The 22296-nt window shown below is 54.2% G+C and overlaps 2 protein-coding genes across 3 annotated transcripts in view; one reads left to right on the top strand and one right to left on the bottom strand.

Moving 5' to 3' along the window:
• Ptpn1 (protein tyrosine phosphatase non-receptor type 1) overlaps window positions 1-3196 on the top strand; it is a 48562-nt gene extending 45366 nt beyond the window's left edge. Inside the window, exon 9 of the mRNA XM_057780869.1 lies at window positions 443-3196. Coding sequence (XP_057636852.1) covers window positions 443-656 — 214 coding nt within the window. The 3' untranslated portion in view covers window positions 657-3196. The remainder of the gene's footprint in view (window positions 1-442) is intronic.
• A 1150-nt stretch (window positions 3197-4346) lies between these two features.
• The window catches only part of Ripor3 (RIPOR family member 3), a 70352-nt gene continuing 52402 nt past the window's right edge, over window positions 4347-22296 (bottom strand). For both annotated transcript variants that reach the window (XM_057781191.1, XM_057781190.1), the window contains exons 4-22: window positions 22091-22169; window positions 20022-20045; window positions 19736-19789; window positions 18738-18887; window positions 18588-18651; window positions 18234-18277; window positions 18009-18134; window positions 17788-17933; window positions 16441-16570; window positions 14678-15196; window positions 11180-11310; window positions 10416-10539; window positions 9518-9653; window positions 8933-9094; window positions 8560-8721; window positions 7909-8111; window positions 6829-6912; window positions 5400-5490; window positions 4347-5022 (exon numbers count right to left, since the gene is read on the bottom strand). In XM_057781191.1, the coding sequence (XP_057637174.1) occupies window positions 4928-5022; window positions 5400-5490; window positions 6829-6912; window positions 7909-8111; window positions 8560-8721; window positions 8933-9094; window positions 9518-9653; window positions 10416-10539; window positions 11180-11310; window positions 14678-15196; window positions 16441-16570; window positions 17788-17933; window positions 18009-18134; window positions 18234-18277; window positions 18588-18651; window positions 18738-18887; window positions 19736-19789; window positions 20022-20045; window positions 22091-22169 (2524 nt within the window). In that variant the 3' untranslated portion in view covers window positions 4347-4927. The remainder of the gene's footprint in view (window positions 5023-5399; window positions 5491-6828; window positions 6913-7908; window positions 8112-8559; window positions 8722-8932; window positions 9095-9517; window positions 9654-10415; window positions 10540-11179; window positions 11311-14677; window positions 15197-16440; window positions 16571-17787; window positions 17934-18008; window positions 18135-18233; window positions 18278-18587; window positions 18652-18737; window positions 18888-19735; window positions 19790-20021; window positions 20046-22090; window positions 22170-22296) is intronic.

Below are 22296 nucleotides of genomic sequence, written 5' to 3'. Positions count from 1 at the left end.
GTGTGGCACACACAGTCTGGTTCTCAGTAGGACCCACCCAGAGCTCTGAACACAGTGTAGAGAGGCATGGCTAGCTGCACTCATTCTAGCATCCTTGGTCATAGAAGATACAGAGCTACCAGTGTACCAGGACTAAGGAAGCCATGTTTCCCCTGTAACTGGGATATGATGGACCTGAGCTCATCTTTGGCTACAGCTAGGAGTTTCCATTTCTGATAAAGCACATACATTGGTGGGCTGCAGGGGACTTGAATGAAGCCCAGCCCTGGCCATGGGTATTACCCAAGGTCCCCAAGAGCTAGAAGACAAACAGGCTGCTGTCTGTGCTGACCTTCCCACCCAGTGCAGCATGAACGGCTTGCTTCTCCAGAATTCCTCCTTCATGGTAATGCCCTTGTCCATCTTCTCGAGGTGAGTAACCTACCTCTTCCCCTCTCCCCAGCATGAGTCAAGACACTGAAGTCAGAAGAAGAGCGGTGGCTGGAGGTCTTCAGGGCGCCCAGGCATCTATTCCCACCAAGGAAGAGCTGTCCCCAGCGGACGAGGAACAAAAGGCACACTGGCCAACTCACTGGAAGCCCCTCCTGGTCAACATGTGCATGGCCACGGCCCTGGCAACTGGTGCGTACCTCTGCTACCGGGTGTGCTTTCACTGACGGACTGCTGTGCGCGCGAGTGTGCTGGGCACTGCTGCTGCCCAGCTTAGGATTCGGTCTGCGGCGTCTGACCCACTGTTGGGAACAGCTCGCAAGCCTGTGGTGGAACTGGAAGGGCCAGCCCCAGGAGGGGCATCAGTGCACTGGGCTTGGCAGGAGCCCCATGGTCCCAAGAACAGTCTAATCTCAGGGCCTTAACCTGTTGAGGAGAAGTAGAGGAAATGCCAAATACTCTCTCACTCGCTCTCACCTCACTCCTCCCCTTTCTCTCTCTGTTCGTTTGTTTTTGGAAAAAAAACTTACAACACATTGTTGTTTTTAACATTTATAAAGGCAGGTTTTTGTTATTTCTGGAAAAAAAAACGCTAGGCACTCATGAGATTCTCTTGTGCCCTTTTGCGTGTGATTAGATTCATGATTTACATAGATTTCCCAAATGGTCAGGATGTAAAGCTCCTGCTGGCTTGGGCACCCCCACTGTGTACTCTGAGCTGGCAGGTGTCCTGGAGCCGCCCTGTTGTGAAGAGAGCAGCACATGCTGCCTCTAAACAGCAAGCCCGGCTCTGCTTTGCTCAGGTGTCCCCGCTGCATTTCCAAACTCACCTGCACCCTCCACCTCCTTGTGAAGCCATCTTGCTGATATCCCCGCCCTCAACATCCCATCCCTATAAGTGGGTTTCCCTGGGGCCCTGCCTCAGGGTCAAGTTCATCTTAGGTGGCTGCCAGCACTCACCCTGCGGTTTCCATTTCATTTGGAAAGTAAGCACCATGGTGGTAGAACCCACACTGCTGAGGTGCTAGCATGACTGACAGGAGGAGGAAGGAGCCTTGGTGTCATGGAAGCCACCTCGCAGGACTGTTACCAACTTCTGAAACATTCAGTCCTGTGCTGGTGACCATCCTTGAAGGCATCAGATGATTTTTGCAAGCTGCAAAGACTTTTTCCTTAGTGGTGCTTTTCAGAGTCAAGACTCATAAACCACCACCAAGCTTGCCATGGCTGCCTCCAGTGCTGTAGTGGCCAGGCTGTGGGGAGGCGCGTGTTCTGGAGAATCCAAGGCATGCGCTTTCATGGGGTTGCTACCCAGCAGCACAGCTTGCCCTCCAGCCTCTTGGCTGCAGGCCAAATGGCCATGCCGGGGAAGGAAAGCCACTAGCCAGCCGAGCAAGCTGCCAGGGAGGCTTGTTCACACAGAGCCACCACCTCCTTCAGCCATTATCTCCCTTTCTGCTTTATCCTTCCCTGGAGTCCCAAGCCCACGATCGTGAGGAGTGCAAGGGAACAGCAGAGCAGAGCACTGGCTCAGGCAGGCAGCACGAGTCCCCACACCCTCCCTAGAAACCGCCCACTCTTTATTTATTCACCTTTCCCAAAGGCGTCCCCACTGCGTGAGCACGTCCTTGAGCTGATGATGTAAGGTGTCAGCCTGGCACCTAGGGCTCTGTCAAGTACAGTATCAGATGAGTCCTGGGCTTGAGGCTGACGGGAGCCACTGTACAGCCAGAGCTGGGGCCAGGAGCAGGGGCTGTAGGACATTGGGAGCTATCGAGCTTCAGGAACATGGGACAGTGTGGGCATGTGTAAAGGCCCTGTGGCTACTGATGTGATGTGCGAGAATGAGACCTGGGCTTTCTCCCCATGACCTTGTAGATCCCGTTCCCAATCTCCACTTTCCCTGAGAATTCGAAAACATGAAGTCTTCTGCCCTGGTGTTACCATGTTCTTGACATGGGGAATTTTGATGCTCACTCAATAGCAGCCCATGTCCAGCCACCTCTGCATACTCTGACCAGATGTGGCCATTGTTGAGTAACTGCCTCTCTGTGGAAGCAGTTCTGTCCAGTGCAGATACTGCATCACTCCGGCAGGACACCCCAGGCTCGCTGGCCTGCCCTGCCAAACCCCACCGCACCTCAGACATTCCACGGTCACACCTCATTCCCTGGACATTAGGCAAGCAGGGCCCTTCCACCTCTGGATTCAGTCCCTCCATTCCAAGTTCACGCTCTTCTGGAGCAGGCCAGGATTGGAAGGGAACAGCCTGGGTGACAGTCCTTAGAATCAGCTGTTGTCATCGCTGGCCTGGGTCACCTTGCCCAGAGGCGTGTCACTCTTGAGCCTGGTAGAGACTGATGATGGTGCTCATGACTCTTCCTGTGAGGGACACAAGACCTCCACATTGGGTGGCTTTTTTACAATAAGAAGCGGAGGCAGCTGGAAGTCCAAACTGCCTCTTGCCAGCATTTCACGTTTTGCCTTTCACCCAGAGAAGCCAGCACAGAGCCACTGCTGGGAATGGTGGTGGCCTTGCCCACGGAGCCTGGGGAGGTGGCACAGCCATGGTCCAGACTGGGAGCAGTTGGCAGTGGACTGTACCTGTAGTAGTGGGGTATGTACAGTAGCCTTCTAGGTGGATGTCCTGGAGAACGGGCACGCTCCACCCTGTTGCCTGTGTTGGAGGTAGCAAGCTGCTGTATGCCTTAAACCAACATTTACTCAGCAGGTCGTTTTTTTTTTTCGATGGCCATAGAATAAACCATTTTTACAAAAATAAAAACCAACAACAAAAAAGTTTTCCGATAGAGTACCTTTGCAGGTGTGTGGGGTGGTGCATGCCCCGGTGGGGGTGTCTCAGGGTCTTCTGTGACCTCACAGAACTGTCGGACTGCACCATTTCCAACTTGCTGAATCACTAATGGGTCTGCATTTTAGTTGCAACAATAAATGTTTTTAAAGAACATAGATGTGAGATGCTTCCTGTTTCTTTACCTGACAGACCTGAGCCAGGATGGGCAGCCATCTATCTGTCCCTGACAGCATGAGGTAGATGTCTGCCCTGCAGGGTTAGCGTGCTCTGGGTTGCGAGTGCTAGTGGCTGGCCAGCCTGCCTTCACTCTGTTCTTTCAGGAACCCGCTCTTTGGCACCTTGCAGTACTTGAACAAGGCCCACAGGCATCATTGGAGTCCCTGTTTCAGGCTCCGCACCACACCTCGGCCAGCTGCCTGGCACGCACCATGGTCATCCCATCTCAGGACATCCATAACGCCACATTTGATGTATACATGACAGATTGAAATGGGACCCAAAAGTTCGTGTACAAGACTCAGCATATAGGGTCCCCAAGTGACTGTTTCAGTTCAGACTTTGCGATGACAGATGTGGTAGAAAGCACAGCCCTACCTTTAAAGCCACCACAAGAGGCTGAGAGATCTGTGTGTTCAAGGCCAGCCTGATCTACAGAGCAAATTCCAGAACGGCAGGGATACACAGAGAAACCCTGTCTCACCGCCTCCCCCCCAAAAAAGAAAAAGCAGAGCCCTGTACCCCTCAGTTTCACAATTTCTTGTGCAGTAAGTAGTCCCCGCTATGATCCTGGCGCCCCGGAACCATGGAAGTGCCGTGCCCACTGTCCCAGCGGAAAGCTTCAGGTGTGGGACAAACCCCGTCGGGTAAAGGCTTGCAAAGGCCTGGGGTATTCTCAAAGTGTCCCCAAAGGATAGCAGTCTGCCATAAGCGTGGGAATCAAGTGTAGCAAGGATCCCCGATGGGTTCAGAGTCCTGTGGTGTCTGCCACCCTCTCCTGCCTGACTGTACAGACACAACCATATCTACGTGGACAGTACGGTAAACCATACACTACAGAGGTTTTAATTGAGATTTTAGAGAATGAACATGAATGAGACAAATAAATACCAAGATAAGTCAGCACACATGGTCCACCTAACTAAATGGGGGTGTCTAAGTCAGCCCTGAGAGCCACTCGGCCCCTCATGGCCATCTCAGATGCCCAGTTTTCAAGTGTTTTACCCACTCAAGTAGGAAACCCATCGTGTGCCTCCGTAGCCACCTCAAAGAAAACCTCACCTCATCTCTGGCTTCTGAAGCAATTCATCTAATGGGCAGCGAGTTGGCATGCGTCAGAAGTGGGCCTGACCACTGGCTAGCTGACCAGAGGGTGTGCAGGGAGCTCGCATTCCATGCATGTCTGTCTTGAACCCTTGGATCCTCAGTCAGCACCAGCTGCCCCTGGCACTGTACCCCAGGAAGGCAAGACAAGCAAAAACAGCATTTGGGGTACGCCACATCCTTGGAGGTCCCACATACCCCTTCTTCCTGCTATGGGAGTACAGCACTGTGCCCTTGGGCTGGGTGCTGACCCAGCTCACACTTGTGAGGGAGTGCCTGGGGTGCTCAGTTCAAAACTTGCCCTATGGAAGCTGGGAAGCATCAAGGAAGAAAGGTGCTGGATTGGATCTCGTTGGTCACAGCTTAGAAAATTGTGATTTCAACATCTGCTTCCTGGTAGAGTTCTTGTTCTGACTGGAGCTTGTCCATCTTCTCAAAAGCTAGGCGGCCCTTCTCACCTGGAACACAAAGACATCCGTCACCAGCTCGTCACCACCTTGGTGTTCTGCTTCCAGGTCTTGGTATCTCTAGAGGGGCAGGACAGTAGTCAGTGGGGGTCCCTTGCCCCTGCTGTTGACTGAACCATCCACACTTGAAACAGCCTTTTATGCAGGAGGTCTCCTGAGCACTGGCCTGACTTTGCCTCTGCCCACCGCTTGCCAAGGACCATAAACAAAATGGGAGAGGGGGAATTACACCCTAGCTGTCAACCTGCTATAAGGGGAACCTGCACTGAGCAGGGGCTGCAAAGCACAGGTAGCCGGCAGCCAGGTCCCTAGCATCCCTGGAAGCCCACTGTGCTTCCCAGGGTGGGGAGGCTTTGGCTGTGCTTTACCAAATGATAGTGTTGCTTCCCGCGCTGCCACCCGCACGGCCTCCAGGTCCGACCGACACAGGCTGGCGATTTGTTCAATGCTTTCAATACCCTATGAGGTCAGGAAGAAAAAGGTTTGTTAGGCAGCAGATAGACCGCACTGTGTCATCCCAGCATGCCAACCCTGGTGTTCCTGGAGGGCCTGTCTGTCCTTCTCTAGAGACCTCCAGGCTTCCAAACCCCAGTGCAGGCCAGCAAGCAAGGCCACCATCAGCTTGTCTGTAAACATCATCTAATACACCCTGACTGTCCTGTACTCTGGAGACCCAGGGCCTGATTGCCACACATCCATAGACAGCGCTCCCACGCAACCTTTGACCCCTTCACCCTTAGCAGGGATCCTCCTGTTGGGGCAGCGCTGAGCGAGTTGGGGGCAGTGGGTTTTCTCTACACTGACCCAACTCGCATGTACAAGTAGGCAACAAGGTTAGACAAGGCGGATCCCCAGCATGGGTGGAGGTGACCTAACAAGGTCCCCTCACTTCCACCGTGAGAGTGCAGGGATGGTGGGGAAGGCATGGCTCGGAAGCTGTCCTGTGTCATCCAGCCCAGGATGAGCTGGAACCCAGCGTGACTTTTTATAAAACCTTATTTACAAAAATGCTCGTAGTGGCATTTATGAGACAGAGTCTCACTATGAAGCCCAGGTTGGCCCCGGGTCATGGGGATATGCCACCATACCTGGCTTTTTCCCCTCAGTGCATGAAAACTACATTTTTCTGTGGTTGAGTGCACATGTGCGCCCCCTGCACACACAATGTGAACAAAATTAGAATTTACAGATGCCATCCACACCATGTTTTGAGATGAAGCCTCTCCTATCCTGGAGCTCACAAGTAAACTATGCTGCCTAGCTGGCTAGTCCCGGAATCCCCTGCTTCTACCTCCCCTGCGCTGGAATGACAGGTGTGGGCCACTATTCGGAGCTTTTCTGTGGGGATTCCACTCAGTCCCTCATGCTTGTAGGCACGTAGCCCTCGGCTCATGTAAAGTCATGTTTTGTAGCAAAGTTCAGGGTACGCATGTCCCTGCAAGCAAGAAGGAAATAAATATGCCAGAGGTGGCCAGCCGCTCCTGTTGAGGTCGAGGGTGACCGGGTAGCTTTCACATTCCTGCACCTTGTCTTTTTCTCATTCACAAGAATTTATCATGTTGCAACCTGTGGAGCTGGGCAGGGAGTTCCTTGGTGTGGGGACCTCTGCTGTTGGAGTCTGGGGGGCTGGCTGTTACTAGGGTGTCAGAGTTATTGCTACTGGTGACACCCTCTACTATATACATATACACATACACACTGTTCCAGTGAAAGCATTTTGAAGCTGCTGCTGCTGCTGTTGCTCCAGCCCTCACCATGGGTGGCCTCCTGTCAGTCACTAGGGAAGACGGGACTCACCCCAAGCTGCTGCAGCGCCATGCACGCTGCCTGCTGGAGCTTGGTGTCACTGTCGTTTAAGGCGTTGGTGTAGTACAGCAGAGCCTGGGGGAGGACACCAGGATTGGACAGAGGTCAGGGCAAGCAGGTCCCCAGCTGCTTCAGTGACCCAAACTCAGCCTTTGTCAGGAGGAGGGCTAACCCCAGACTGAACACTAGCTGGTTAGTAAGTAAATTCCACAAAACTTTTTTGGTTTTGATTTTCAAGACAGGGTTTCTCTGTGTGGCCCTGGCTGTCCTGGAACTCACTCTGTAGATCAGTCTAGTCTGACCTCAAACTCAGAGACCTACCTGCCTCTGCTTCCCATGTGCTGGGATTAAAGGCGTGTGTAATCATGCCCAGCTCCACCTGAATTTGAACCTGGAACCCATGTTGTGGAGGAAGAGAACTGCCTCCTTCAAGTTGCCCTCTGACCTCCAGACTCATGATGTGGCACACATACTCACAATGAATGAATAAACAAATATTAAAATTTTAAAGACAGCCCTCAGAAAGATGCCGTGCAGGTCTGAGAGACCAAGCCCAGGCTGTGACTTGATGCTGGGTATATTCCTCAACCTGTGGGTCTCAACCCATCGGGGGGGGGGGGTGTGACATATTAGATATTCATATTACAACTCATAACAGTAGCAAAATTACAGTTATGAAGTTAACAATGAAATAACTTTATGGTTGGGGGTCACAACATGAGGAACCGTATTAAAGGGGAGCAGTGTTAGGAAGGTTGGGAACCACTGCCCTAGTGACTCCAGCCTTCTTAAAGCACTTGACCTCAAATCTGGTAAGTGTAGCCCCCATCACCCACTTTATACTCTTTTTTAAAAAGATTTATTTATTAATTATGTCTACAGTGTTCTGTCTGCCTGTATGCTGCCCCAGATCTCATTACAGATGGCTGTGAGCCACCATGTGGTTGCTGGGAATTGAACTCAGGACCTCTGGAAGAGCAGTCAGTGCTTTTAACCTCTGAGTCATCTCTCCAGCCCCTCCCACTTTATACTCCTGCACACCCAGCCAGAATGCCCATGCGTGCACCACACCTTTTCCCGGAAGCGCCTATTCCTGGCTGCACTAGCCAGGCGTGATCTGGCAGCCCTGCACAGCCTCGGCGGTCCATCCAGCTGCAGCAGGGCCCAAGCTTGAAGAGTCTGGGGCAGGGGCTGCAGCTGGCCCAGGCGTTTCCCATGCAGCTTCCTCAAGCCCTTGGCTGGACTCGCACAGTGCAGCTCCTCAGTGAGAGTAACTGAAAAGGAAGGGGAGGCCGGTACCATGAGCTGCCCTAGCCGCAGGGGCAGCTCCACGGCAGAGGGAGCATCGCCACATCCCGACAGACGCTTCTACAAACGGATCTGACATGCCCCTGAAAAACGAACAGAACCACTGGCCAGGCTGGGCGTGTGGTACACACCTGTAATCCCAGCACTTGGGAGGCTGAGGCAGGAGGATGGTGAGTTTGAAGACAGGCTAGGCTACATAGGGAAACCCTGACTCAGAAAGAAACCAGACGGGCAGACTTTGTGGCTCCCATCTCCTCTCCCTGGTGCTGCTCTAGGCTGTTCACCTCCCGCTTTTGGTTCTGAGAGCTACAGGGAGAGCTGCATGCATCTGGTTTGTGGCCCAAGCCAGAAGGGACAAAGCCCCCAGGGTGGGCTGTAACTTGCTTCCAGGCCATCGCCATGACCAGGCCCTACCTTCCTTGGTGAGCTGGATGAGGTGTTTCTCCAGGTCAGAGACGCTCTGCCGCTGCAGGTAGCTGTGGAACTGGAACCAGGTGACCATCTGCTCTTCCTGGAGCCCCACTGTGGCCAGTAGCCCACCACAGCTGACCACCTGCTCCAGGAGCCTGCGACACACTGGCAGAGGGAAGGGCCCTGAGAGGAGCTGCACAGCCTCCTCTAACAACCCTTCAAGGCTTGGTGGGAGGCACAGAGATTCGCAGCCTGCTTTCCCAGGGGCAGGGCAGTGAGGACGTGCATGGAGATACGCAGGGCCCGAACTGTGAAGACACCCCCAGTTGTAACACCACCATTTCCTGGGGAAAGTGGCAAGCAAGAAGGACGCTACCTATTTCCAGCTGGCCAGGGTACTTCCCTCGGACTCGATGTAGGAACATCTTCTTGAGCTGGCTGAGGAGTGTAGAAGCAGGGCAAGCCAGGATGCTGCCAGGCTGGGTACATCCTTGCCACAATGCCAGGCCACCCTTCCTGTGAGGAGCCTGTGGGATGACTGAGAGCGAGCAGCTGCTCAGCAGCCTGGCGGGAGCAGCCACAGGCACCAGAAACCCCTTCACCCGGACCCGAAGCTGGAAGTGAGGGCAGGGGACCCAATGCAGGGACCTCCTCTCAGGCCCGTGTCGCTCCAGTCACCTTCCTTGTCCCCACTCATAAGGTCAGCCAATCACAACCACCCCGATGAACTAGGAAGCTGGACTCCCCAGAGAGGTCCGCAGGGGCAGACAAAGAACTGAGGTGACAGCCGTTGCTCCTTGACGGAACCACCAGGACGTGGGTGGGGATGGCTTTGGTGAACCCGACAGTGGCCTCCCCAGCATACAGAGACACACAGGTGTGCAAGCCCAGCTAATCCACCCATCCGTGGAAGGGGGAGAGAGGCAAGGCCGCCGTGGGTGTGAGGCTGGTTGTTACTTACTCTCTTCAACCGACCTGGCCTTGCTGACCTGCTCTGAGTCAAGGACTGAAATCACTTCCAGAACCTGCCTTTGCTGCTCTGCTTCCTCCAGGAGGCAGTCCTGGACCATCCGTGACAGATCAGGGGAGGCCAGCTTCTAGAATCAGCCGGGATGCTCCAATTAGCTTGGCATGTACGTCTCTGCTCTCAGCTGCCCACAGTTGCCCTATCCCAGAGGTGGCTTCTGCCATGGCCTAAGCACCCTTGTCTTTGTTAAGCTGAGCCCCCAGAGTCAGCCTGCCCAAATTCAGCCAACCATCACAACCGTCATCTCAACCATCACAGCCGTCATCACAACCGTCATCTCAACCGTCATGTCATCACAGCCGTCATCTCAACCGTCATGTCCTCTCAGCCGTCCTCTCAGCCGTCCTCACAGCCGTCCTCACAGCCGTCCTCACAGCCGTCCTCACAGCCGTCCTCTCAGCCGTCCTCTCAGCCGTCATCTCAACCGTCATGTCCTCACAACCATCATCACAACCATCACAGCCGTCATCACAAGCGTCATGTCCTCACAGCCGTCCTCACAGCCGTCCTCACAGCCGTCCTCACAAAGCAGCGTGAAGACGGCCAGGCCCATCTCCCAGCATTTGGGCCCCTGGAAGTAGCATAGCCTGAAGCCCACCATGTTCAGTTCCTGGGGTTGAACCAGTTTGGACTGGTGTGGCACCTAACACATGTATACCAGAACCACCCTCTCAGTTCGGGGCTTGGCTCCCTGAGACCCACATGGTTCCTTACCTCCTGCCACAGAGTCTCCATGGCATCGGCTCTCAGAGCGACTTCCTTTTACCTGACCCCAGACTTTATTGCCACCTTTGAGCCCAGAGCCCCCCCCAGCCAAGCCCTACCCTGACACCTGAAGCAAGGCCTTGCAGACTTGAAGGTGGACAGTGAGCAGTGTGTCCAGCTCCGGGACACCAGCTGTGAGCTCGCTGGGTGACACCTTCAATGACGGCCGAGGAGGCGGGGGACTGTCCTTCCTGAGGAGACAAAAGAAATGAGCAAAGGAACTCCTTCCCTGACCGCCACCCCACCCCAGAGCTCCAGATCAGAGAGTTGGGCCCCAGGTCCATCAGGTGTGGAGAGCAGTGCCACCCAGGGGACCCGAGGCTGTGCTCCTGGTTGGTCGCCAAAGCCTCATTTTGCTCTTCTGTGAAGTGGGCAGGAAGCCCAGACTCAGGGTGGGGATATCACGGCTCACAGGGCTGAGCTGAACTGCCACCCCTCCCCTAAGGCCCAACTGGCTCATTAAACTTGTGATCTCCCTGTGGGACCACTGGATGAGAGAAAGAAATGACTGTCCCCTTCTGTCTGGCTGAGGTCTGGGGACAGAAGTGGCCCTGGGCCATCAGCATAGGTAGCGAGGCTGATGGATGGTGGTCCAGAATGAATGCTGGGCAAGACAGTTACTAGGAAGGATGGTCAGCATGGCAGCCACTGAGGTCAAGGTCAGGGTTTTGCTGTGTGCTGCTCTTACTGCCTGAGACCACCTCAGTGGCCATATTAGCTCTGTGGGGACAGTGATATGGAGAGGAGGCACCGAGCACAATAAAACTGGACGTGATGAGACCAGCATGGAGCTACAGCAGCCCAGAGGTGCCCCCATGGGTGTGCACTCACTCGGGAGCCTGGGAGCCCCCAAACAGGGACAGCTCATCACTGGCAAGGTCGGCATTCAGAAAGGCGAAGCTCTCCAGAATACAGTCCATCAGACTCTGCACTGACACCGGTTCCGGCTGCACCCCTCGCGGCTGTGGACAAGCACCAGGATGATGGCCTTGCCCTCCCACAGCCGTCCAGGATGTGACTGCCCCCCCCACACACACACCGGCCCCAGCACAAGCCAGCTCAGCAGAGTGAGTCTGGGATGTGGCACTTCCAGTGTCCCACCAGCATAGCCTGAGACAAGGTCACCAGAGAGACAAACCTGTCCCCAACACCCATGCGACAGACCACAGGGAGAGAGGCTCAGGTGTGGACTGCGCAGGGCAGGGCTTCCCCAACAAGGAGGCGCCACTCCCTCCCAGCAGACACCTGCCCCTGTGCTGCTGCCCAATGGCTCAATGGCTCGTTTCTCAGCAAATGTGGAAACTCACGCTGACAGTCACCCTGAGAGGATTCAGACAAGGCCGGACACAGTGACAAGCACATGTGTGCATGTATGTAGACATGGATGGACAGTGACAAGCACATGTGTGCATGTATGTACAGACACGATGGACACAGTGACAAGCACATGTGTGCGTGCATGTACACAGACATGGATGGACACAGTGACAAGCATGTGTGTGCATGTATGTACAGACACGGATGGACAGTGACAAGCACATGTGTGCATGTATGTACAGACACAGATGACAGTGACAAGCACATGTGTGCATGTGTGTACACAGACACGGATAGACAGTGATAAGCACATGTGTGCATGTGTGTATAGACCCGGATGGACAGTGACAAACATGTGTGCATGTATGTACAGACACGGATGGACACAGTGATAAGTATGTGTGTGCATGTATGTACACAGACACGTATGACAGTGACAAGCACATGTGCATGTGTGTACAGACACGATGGACACAGTGACAAGCACATGTGTGCATGCATGTACAGATAAGAACAGACACAGTGACAAGCACATGTGTGCAAGTGTATACACAGACATGGATGACAGTGACAAGCACATGTGTGCATGTATGTACAGACACGGATGAACGGTGACAAGCACATGTGTGCATGTGTGTACACAGACACGAATGCACACCATGACAAGCACATGTGCATGTATGTACACAGACATGGATGGACACAGTGACAAGCACACGTGTGCATGTATGTACACAGACACGGATGGACACAGTGGGTGCTTATGAATTGAGGTAATTATGTCAGCAAATTAGCACACATTGAGCCATGACCCCAAGGCCACACTGCAAACTCCCAGCCTCTAAGTACAAGGCCCACTTGTGCGCTTTTGTTTAATACCTGTTTTTCTTTTCTAGTGTAACGTGTGCATGTGTTGTGCATGTCGTACATATGCGCTTGTGCATGCAGAGGGGCCATAGAAGAACAACCTTGGGTGTCATGCCTCAAGAGTTGTCACCTTGTTTTACTGGTTTGCTTTTTTTTTGTATGTTTGTTTTTGAGGTCCCTCCTGCTGGGACCTGGAGTTTGCCAGTTAGGCTGGACTGAGTGGGCACTGACCCCAGGGAGCCTCCTGTCTCCATGTCCCCAGTGCTGAAGTGCTTGCCACCAGGCCTTTCTTTGTGTGGGTCCTGGAGGGTGAGGCCAGGTCTCCCCAGCCCTGCTGACAGCGACAGCGTAGTTAAGTGTCGTGGCGATACCCTCGGGCTCCCGTCAGCGCTCTGCACCTCCCACCTGAAGGAATCATCTAACTCTGGGATTTTTACCACCAGTCATGCCGGGGCTTGTGCTCAGGGACCACGAGCCCACAAACAGTCCTGCACATGGGGCCATGCACACAGCAAAACAGCACAGGTGGCCGAGCATGTGATGGTGACTGGGAAAAGGATGGCGGTTGCAGGGAGGCAGAGCAGCCATGCAGTCGCCCTCAGCCCTAAAGGAGCACACTGAGCATATCTTGAGGGTTTTCCTCAAAAAATGACAGCAGCACAGCCTGTGCCTTCTTCCCAGGCTGCACACGAGTCTTCAAGGGTAGATGAGCTTCAGGAGGGTAAGGGAGGGGGTCGACTGTGTGCACAGGCAGGTATGTGTGTGTGTACGCAAGTGTGTATATGTGCACTGCACATGTGCGTAACTATAAACACATGCATCTATGTATGTGTATCAGGCTGGAGAGATGGCTCAGTGGTAAAAGTACTGGCTGTTCTTGCAGAGGACCTGGGTTCGATTCCCAGCACCCACATAACCATCTATAAGCCCAGCTCCAGGGCATCGGATGGCCTCACCTGGCCTCAGGAGCACCTGACACATGTGTACATACATACACATAAATACACATAAATACACATATAAATAGTAATAAGTGTGTGTAAATTAGCCAGGCATGGTGGCACACACCTGTCCTCCCAGCCTTGGGAGGCTGAAGCAGGGGGATCTGGAGTTCAGGACCAGCCTGGGCCTCTTAGCAACACTGAGCCCATTTCTCAAGAAGTCTAGGAAGGCTCTGGGTGATTCCCCTTTAGAATCCAATTTTTATTGTCCTTGGCTGTTTTCCAAAAAAACAGAAGGGTCTCACTGGTGTTCTGAATAGCTGTGCTAGTTCAGGGTCGTACAAAGTGTGCGTGGTTTTTGAAAATACAGGAGTGTGACAGAAGCCTGCAACTCAAACTGTTCCACACGCAAACACCGGGAATGTGCAAGTAGAGGTGGCATCCTTCCTCAAATTCTCCTTCCTGGAACGCTGGGCAGGGCCTTTCGAAGGTGGCCGGCAGGCAGGGTGGGTTAAGAACTGGATAGAGACCATGAGAAGTGGCACTTTCTCTCAGCTGTGCTGATGTGAGAATGTGTGAGGTCCAGGTTGAGAACGAAGAAAATGAAACAAAATATTAGCTGAGAATTTTTTGAAGAGAGGTTTGTGTTGGATTGTTCTAAGAAAAAAAAATGTGTCATACCCAAGAATGGGCTATAGAAGTTGGTGTGTATGGTCTACATTTTATTTTATGTATTTAAAAATGTAAACAAAGCCATCCGTTGAGGCTAGCAGCTCTGAGAGCCACTGCAGGGGACCGGAGGACATCCTCTGGCTCAATGACCACTGTCGGGGAGGTACTGGGTGACCGTACAGACACGGGTTGGGGACAGGTAGCTGCAGGGCCTTCCTTGAATTCAACTCAGTCTGGCCCAAAGTTCTTAATCCTAAATGACAGCCCCAAGCACCCACCTACATCAGAACCTGATGGAGCCAGGTTCTGACTGGAAACAGCAAATTACTCACTGTGCACTCCGGCCTCCCCTGGGTATTCTCCTCCTAGGCCTTGAAAAGTGAGGGAACTGAGGGCGAGAGAGGCTCGGCCCACCCAGGTCACATGGGGGTGAGGCTGGGATGCTCACGTGGGCTGACTGGTCCCTGCACCTGCTCCCAGGCCTCAGGCGGGCAGCAAGGTGGTGCTGCTGTCCAGTGCAGGGCGGGCATACCTTCAGTCGGTCCCTGAGGCCGAGGACTTGGTACTCCAGCTCCCGGAGCTGGGGCTGAGCAGTGTCTGCAGACCGCAGCAGATCCAGGACCTCCTGCACAGGCCTCTCAACTCCATCCCCACCTCCTTCTTCCTGGTCCTTCTGGCTCTGTGGCACCATGGGGCTGTGGACTGGGGCATCTTGCAGCAGGGTCAGCCTCTCTCCTCTCAAGTCCCTCCAGCCAGGCTGTTCCACAAGCACACCGCTGACTGGGTGAGCCAGGCCTGGTAGCAGGCCCAGGGGTGGGGGCTCCTCCCTGGTCCCCTCTTCTATGCAAGCCGTGGGTACCGCAGGCATGGCCAGGAACCCCACATCTGAGGTGGATGCTGAAGTGCTGGTCTCAGTGTCTCTGGGGTCCTCAGAGCTGAAAGAGTCCATCTCGAGTCGCTCCTGGCTCCGGTTCCGCAGGCGAGGGCCCTGGAGCTCGCTGTCAGACAGGTAGCCGAGGATGGAGGTGGCCCTAGGCTGCTGGAGGACAGACTGGGAGGGGATGTAGGAGCAACCTCAGCAGCCACCCCAGGGACTGTGCTGAGCCCCCTCATGTGCCCAGGTGCTCAGGGTGATGTCGATTTGCCAAGGCAACTGGCATCCGGTGCTGCGGATGCTCCGTCAACCTCTGACTCTCCCCGGCAAACATCAACTTCATTGTTTCATCTTTGCAAGCTCCTGCCTCAGGACCGTGGTGCTGACTGTGCTTTCTGCCTCAAAGCACCCTGCACATATGCCCTCAGCACCGAGGGTCCCAGCTCAGATGCCACCGCTCTGGAAGCATATCCCTGGAGACCCTAAGTGCTCCAGTGGTCCCCCTCTGTGCCCAGAGATCGCTGTGCTCTGTATTGGAGAGATGTCGTGTGTCTCCCCAACCGTGTACCAATGTCCACACCTAAAGGGGGACAAGCCCTGGGGCCTGGGACCCTGGATGAGTGCAAGCTTGGGGAGAGATGTTCTTGCTGAAGATTGTTTATGGCCTGTGGACAGGCACAGCACAACACTGAAATGACCTCTATGTCTGTGGAGTGAACACAGTCACGTGTTGGGCAGTGTGGGGCAGAACTCAGGAGGCAGAGGCAGGTGGATCTCTGTGAGTTCAAGGCCAGCCTGGTATACAAGAGCTAGTTCCAGGACAGGCTCCAATGCTACAGAGAAACCTTGTCTCGAAAAACCAAAAGGAAGGAAGAAGGGAGGGAGGGAGGGAGGGAGGGAGGGAGGGAGGGAGGGAGGGAGGGAGGGAAGGAAGGAAGGAAGGAAGGAAGGAAGGAAGGAAAAGAAAGAAAAAGAAAGAAAGAAAGAAAGAAAGAAAGAAAGAAAGAAAGATCCCTGTGAGAGACCATCCCAAGGACAGCAAGAGAAATGCTGAGGGTGCCTGTGTCCACAGCTTTCAATGCCCCCCACCCAGAGAGGACAGTGGCCTCCGAGGGGACCTTGGCCCTGGGGGCATGGGGAGAAGGTTGCTTCTTTGTACATGGCTCCAGATCACATGCCTGGAAGCTCTGAGTCTCCTCAACAAGGTGAGGCCAAGGCCATGGCTAAGGAGAGGACACCCTCCACACGCACACACACACACACACACCAGCAGGTCCCAGACTCAGCCTAATTCCCATGGCCTCAAGCCACGAAAGAATGAGCCCCACAGCCCTACAACCCCAGGCTGAACCCCAAGCAGGCCGTGTTCCTCGCTGCCCAGTCCCAGAGCATCTCAGCCTGCTGGGAACAGGCTCACTTACCAGGCAGTATTTGTCCCGGAAGCTGGGGGTGCTAGGTGGTGTCCAGGTGTATAGTGAGCCCTTCCTGCTGCCCATCGAGAACCTGCCAGTGGGGCTGGGTGACACCGGCCTGCACTCAGAGTCCAAGGGGCTACAGAGGAGAGCAGAGACCGTCTGGGGATGGGACCCAGTGCTCTGCAGTCACAGGCAGCTGCCTTGTCTTTCAAAGTAACCTGTGTGTGCAGGAGTTCTGATCTTCCCACAGCCTCCACTAGGTAGTGAATGCCTGGGTTATTTGCACGGAATGAATTGTGAGTGCCTGGGTTATTTGCACGGAATGAATTGTGAGTGGCTGGGTTATTTACACGGAATGAATTGTGGGTGGCTGGGTTATTTGCACGGAATGAATTGTGAGTGGCTGGGTTATTTACACGGAATGAATTGTGGGTGGCTGGGTTATTTGCACAGAGTGAATTATGGGTGACTGGGTTATTTACAACTCTGAAATGATAAATGAAATGATGGCTTGAGACAAGAAATTTGATCAATATCCCCTCCAATAAGAGAGGACCAGAATCAAATTCACCCTACTTTTCTATCGCCCCAAAGCCTTTGAGTCAGTTAGGAGTGATGTTCATGCTGCACACTTAAAATGTGGTGGGCGAGGCTCAGGGTAGAGGCCAGGTGGCTACATGGCCCTCAGCTGAGGAGAGTGCACCAAACCCACCAGGAGGATCCGGAGCCCAGAGGCCTGCAGTACCTCCCCCCCTCCCACTTAGGGCACCTGTGGCCAGCAGGACTCGGGGACTTAAAGCCTAGGGTTGTGGCATCCACTTGCGGGGATCCTAGGTAACTGGGTTGGATGCTCAGCTCTTTCCTACCCTGCCACACCCACTCAGGGGAGAGGCGCCCTGGAAATGCAAGGTGCCAACAACAAAAACTTCAGAAACCACTGGCTCCTGGGGCTGTAGAGGGAGCCCCAAACCCAAAACAGGCCTTTTGAGCCTGGACCGACCTAACTGGTCTGCAGCCTAGAGAAGGACCTCAACGTTCAGCCCCAGACTGGAAGGGACAGGGGACAGCCAAGGGCAGAAGGTGGTGAAGAGGAGGCGGGTAGAAGGGAGATCCCCTGAGGAACTAAGAGGAAAAGGGGGGCCAGAAAGGGTCCTGGTTCAACCTGCGCTGTCACGTGTCCCGAAAACGAAACAGAGTGAAATTCAAGGTCACAGGAGGTGTGGGGAAAGAGGAGACAAGGCTGCTGTAAAGGTCAGGTAAACCTGGCTGTGGGGTAGGATGAGCGAGGTCAGGGCCTGCACCAGGAGCAGGGGTGGCCTTGGCGAGGGCAGGGATGCCACGGCAGCCACTCACTTCCACAGCAGTTCCAGCTGCAGCTTGATGGTGCCCAGCTCAGTGATGTCCACCACCACAAGCTGGGGTCGGGCCGTGAAGAAGTCAGCGATGTCACAAGTCACAGCACCCACCACCATTGAGCTCAGGCCTCGAAGCTCGGTCACCTGGCCGTGAGGGACAGGATGGTGGTGTCTGGCTCAGCACCCAGGAGCCAGGTCCCACCCTGTGCCCTGCCCCACCTTGATCTCTAGGTTTTCGTGCATGGTGGGCACAAAGGCCTTCTCCTCCTCATCCCAGGTCTGGCTGTCATCCGGCTCTATCCGGCCCTTCAGCCGCCACCGCTGGCGGCCCAGGCGCATAAGTACCTGCATGTGAGACACAGGAAGGGTACCAGAGGCAGCCCCAGGGGAACCCCCTTCACTGCCTACCCATGGACCGCCCTCCCAGGACCTTCCTGGCTGTACCTCATACTGGTCTCCGGGACAGAGGCGTGCATAGCCCACCAAGCCTGGAACACAGAAATAGGCTAGTCTCCCCCCCCACTCCCCCACCCCGCTCCCTCCCCGCCCAGGGACAATAGGGACCTCAGGGTACAAGGGTCACCTGGCGGCATGGAAAGGATAGGAGATTTTGATAGTCAAGAGGGTGGAGGGCATCGTAGCATACCCAGAGAGCAATGAGCCCATCTCCTGTCACAAGGGCACCAATCAGGGCTGGGCCTCTAGACCCTGGGACTCTGGCCTACACCGCCTACCCTTAGCAGGTTCTCTTGGCAGCTGGGAAGAACTGATACCAAACCCAGCCTGATTGGTGCTCACCTTTCATCTTGACATGGAACTCGCCCAGGTGAACTTCCAAGGCCCCCTCTATGAGACACATGTCCTGCAAGGCCCACAAGTGGATCAGTCATTTGCGAGCCCCACCCCCTACCCAGGAGCCCAGAGCAGGGGCTAGAGAGGCTGGCCCACCTCCATGCATTCCTGCAAGCTGCGGCCCAGCTCCTGCAGGCTCTCCCGGGAGGCGCGGCTTTGGGTACCATTGCTAAAGGCGCGCTGCATGTTGGAGGCACCATCTCGCAGACGCCACTGGATACAGTAGCCTTCATAGAGCTCATCCACCTGCAGCAGACACGCAGGCTGTGGGGCACACCAAGGGACAGCCTCTGCCCACCATCTATTCCTCCAAGAACTATCTCCTAGCCCAGCCTTGCCCTGTGGTAGCATGGCTCTTAGCCACCACCTCACACCCCGGCACCTAGGATCACACACACACTCAGCACGGTAGACACTCATGATTTGTCATGCACCAGTCTGAGTCCCAACTGTAGAATGGAAAGTGAGCCACGGCAGTGCTGCCCTGTGGGTCTGGGGAGGAAGGTGAGCTCTTGAAATTACTTGCAAATGAACTATAAGAAAATCTAGAAGGAGCTGGGCGTGGTGGCGCATGTCTTTGATCCCAGCACTCAGGAGGCAGAGGCAAGCAGCTCTCTGTGAGTTCAAGTCCAGTCTGGAGTATATTGTGACTTCCAGACTTCCAGGGCTACACCCTGAAACCCTATCTCCAGAAGAAGGAGGAGGGTGAGGGAGGAGGAGGAGGCAAGCCTAAGGGACTCGCTACTGGACTGTGAGCACATCCCTGTGGGTTGAGCCCCCACTTTCCTGTCTACACAGGGACAGTTAGAGCCTCCCAAGACAAAGCAGCAAGCCCTGTGTACTGACCAGTGACAGAGCCCCACCCCAGGGCTGAGACACTGCTGTCAGTCACAGTAGCTCTGCCTAGCCCTCCTCTCTGCGACTACCCATAACCACCCAACCTGGACACTCGCTACACACTCATGACACCCCATGATGGCCTGTGCCACCCACATGATGTCCAGTGACATCCTGTCTCCCTCTGACTCACAAGCAATACCCACATGACTCCCTGTGGCATCCCCATGACGCTCCGTGATGCTCAAGACACCCACCTTACTGATATGGAACTCCACCTTCCGGACATGTCTCTCTACCAAGCGTGTTTGCTTCTCCCAGGGGGAAAAAAAAGCTGCTTCAGAAGTGGCTGCGTTCCCACCACCCCACCTCCTCCCCAGGATCAGGGCACTGGGCTCAGATCACAGCGAAGCTCACATCAGGCCTCAGTTTCCCTGCTTGTAACATGAGAAGCCCAAGTGTTCTGCCCAAGGGCAGCTGGGATGGAAGGCCACCTCAGACGGTCTTGCCCACCCTGGAGACCGCACAGGGACATGGGCTCACCTTGTCCAGGTCATAGTAGAAAGCCTGCAGAAAGAAGGAGGAGGTCAGAATTCCAGAGATCCCTCATTACTGACACCTGAGCTCCAATGACAACGGCAGTGCCTGCAGCCTGTCCTGCTCATGGCCATGGATGCCCAGGGGAAGAACAGCATGCATTGTGGGCAAGCCAATTCTAGGTCTGGCACTATTTCTCTGTGTGTCCCAGGCAAGTTACTCAACCTCTCTGAGCCTCGCTTCTTGTGTTGATTGAGATGGGGAGACCCACCCGAGGCTGGGGTTCTGGGCTTTGTGGCAAAATTATAACCATTTAATTAGCAGCTCCCATCTCTCTTTGCCTGCTGACTGCAGATGCAGTAGGGCCGCCCAGCCCTCCTGATGTCGTGCCTTGAGTCAAAACTAATCCTTCTCTTACATTGCTCATGTGGGGCACCTTGTCATGACAAGGATAGAAACAGTAGCCACATGAGTGACTGCAAGATCATAAAAGTCACACTTCAGGGCCAGCTGGATGGCTCATAGGTAAAGGTGCTGGAGTCTGGGCCCACGTGGTGGGAAGAGGGAACCGACCCCCACTCGGCAATTGTCCTCTGACTCCGCAGGGGCACTGAGGAATGCATCCCTGCTTTGTTTCCCTCCCTCACACCAATAAATAAATAAAAAATATAGCATATTTCAAAATGAAATGAGGGCAGGAGAGATGGCTCAGTGGTTAAGAGCACTGACTGCTTTTCCAGAGAACCTGAGTTTAATTCCCAACAACCACACGATGGCTCACAACCATCGCTAGTGGGATCCGATGCCCTCTTCTGGCACAAAGTTGTACATGCAGACAGAGCACTTGCATTCTTAAATAAATAAATCTTTTTTAAAAAATGAGCGAAAGGAGCTGTGATTTTAAAGAGGTGTTCTGATACCGGCTTCTTGGGAGCCCATAAAACACTCCCTGTGGGACCCAGGCACTCTGTCCTCATTGTGGGGTCCTTATCCTTCCCCAACACTGGTGTGACCAAGGCGAGCTGGGTGACGCGTCCCCCGGGCAGCAGGTGGCGCCATAGTCTGCCTTGTAGAAATGAAGACAGTCTAAGGTGTTGTCTCTCAATGGGGCTATCTAGTTATGGAAACAACAGATACCAGAGAAGTGGGAATGTCTCAGGAAGTTCACGTGCGGGGAGGGGGAAGGACTCCAGCCTGATGCGAAGGACTTGATTTCATTTCACACAGTTCTACAGCATGAGAGTGGAGCCCGGATACAGTAGTGGGAGGCACCACGCCTTGACAGGACTGCTTAGATGTGCAAATCCCTGCCTCTATTCAAACTTGAAAAGACCAGTGGACTTCTGGGCTGTCTACTGGATCCCTTTCTTCCCCATCTTTTCTTAAATTGTTTTTATGGAGCTATATATATATATATTTCCTTTCTTCCTCATCTTAACACATTGAATAAATCTCCTTTTTCTGCTTTCTGCTTTTCATTGGCTCGCTCTTAAAAAAAAAAAAAAAAGATTTATTTATTATGTATGCCTGAAGAGGGCACCAGATCTCATTACAGATGGTTGTGATTACAGATGTGGTTACTGAGAAATGAACTCAGGACCTCTAGAAGAGCAGCCAGTGGTCTTAGCCACTGAGCCATCTCTCTGGCCCTAACTTGGCTCTTTTAATTGGCTTAGGAAGAACGGGTGACGGGACCTGACTTAGGATACAGGTTCTGACCCTTAAGTTAAAGAAGAGAGAGAGCGATCAGAGGGGCCATTTAAGAGTCCGGGAGACCCACGCCATGAGCCCCACATCCTGGTACCCACAGAAAGCTCTCACCTTGGACACAATAGCATGCAGGCTCAACTTGGGGCAGAGCAGGGCCAGGGATACTCAGAAATGGCCACTTTCCTGAGCCACATAAACTGCCCCGCTCTGGTGTGTGTGATGGCCAAGCCCTGAGGGATGGGGCCATATGCGCCTCTGCAGTGACCTGACCGCTCCTCCCAGAGGAGCAAATCCCAAGGGCCTGGGGTGGGGACCACCGTCCTTCAGCTGCTGTGAGCAGCTCTGTTTTCATCCCGGACACTCACCAGCCTGGAGCTCCTCTGGGTGTCGTTGTGTCGACCGCACAGGTAATCCAGCTCAGCCTGCTGCTCACAGAGGTGCTCCCTGTGGTAGGCAGTGGGTGGGGGATTAGGGGGCAGGATCCGAGCAGAAAGGAGGAGGGGGACAACTGACCAGGTACCCTCCCAGCATGAGGTTGACCAGCTCACGATCTGGGGGTCCCTCTATTACC

This window comes from Chionomys nivalis, chromosome 9 (assembly GCF_950005125.1).
Source record: "Chionomys nivalis chromosome 9, mChiNiv1.1, whole genome shotgun sequence".
NCBI classification, from domain to species: Eukaryota; Metazoa; Chordata; class Mammalia; order Rodentia; family Cricetidae; genus Chionomys; species Chionomys nivalis.
The sequence above is the reverse complement of the archived record's forward strand: the minus strand, read 5'-3'. Positions and strand labels throughout refer to the sequence as shown.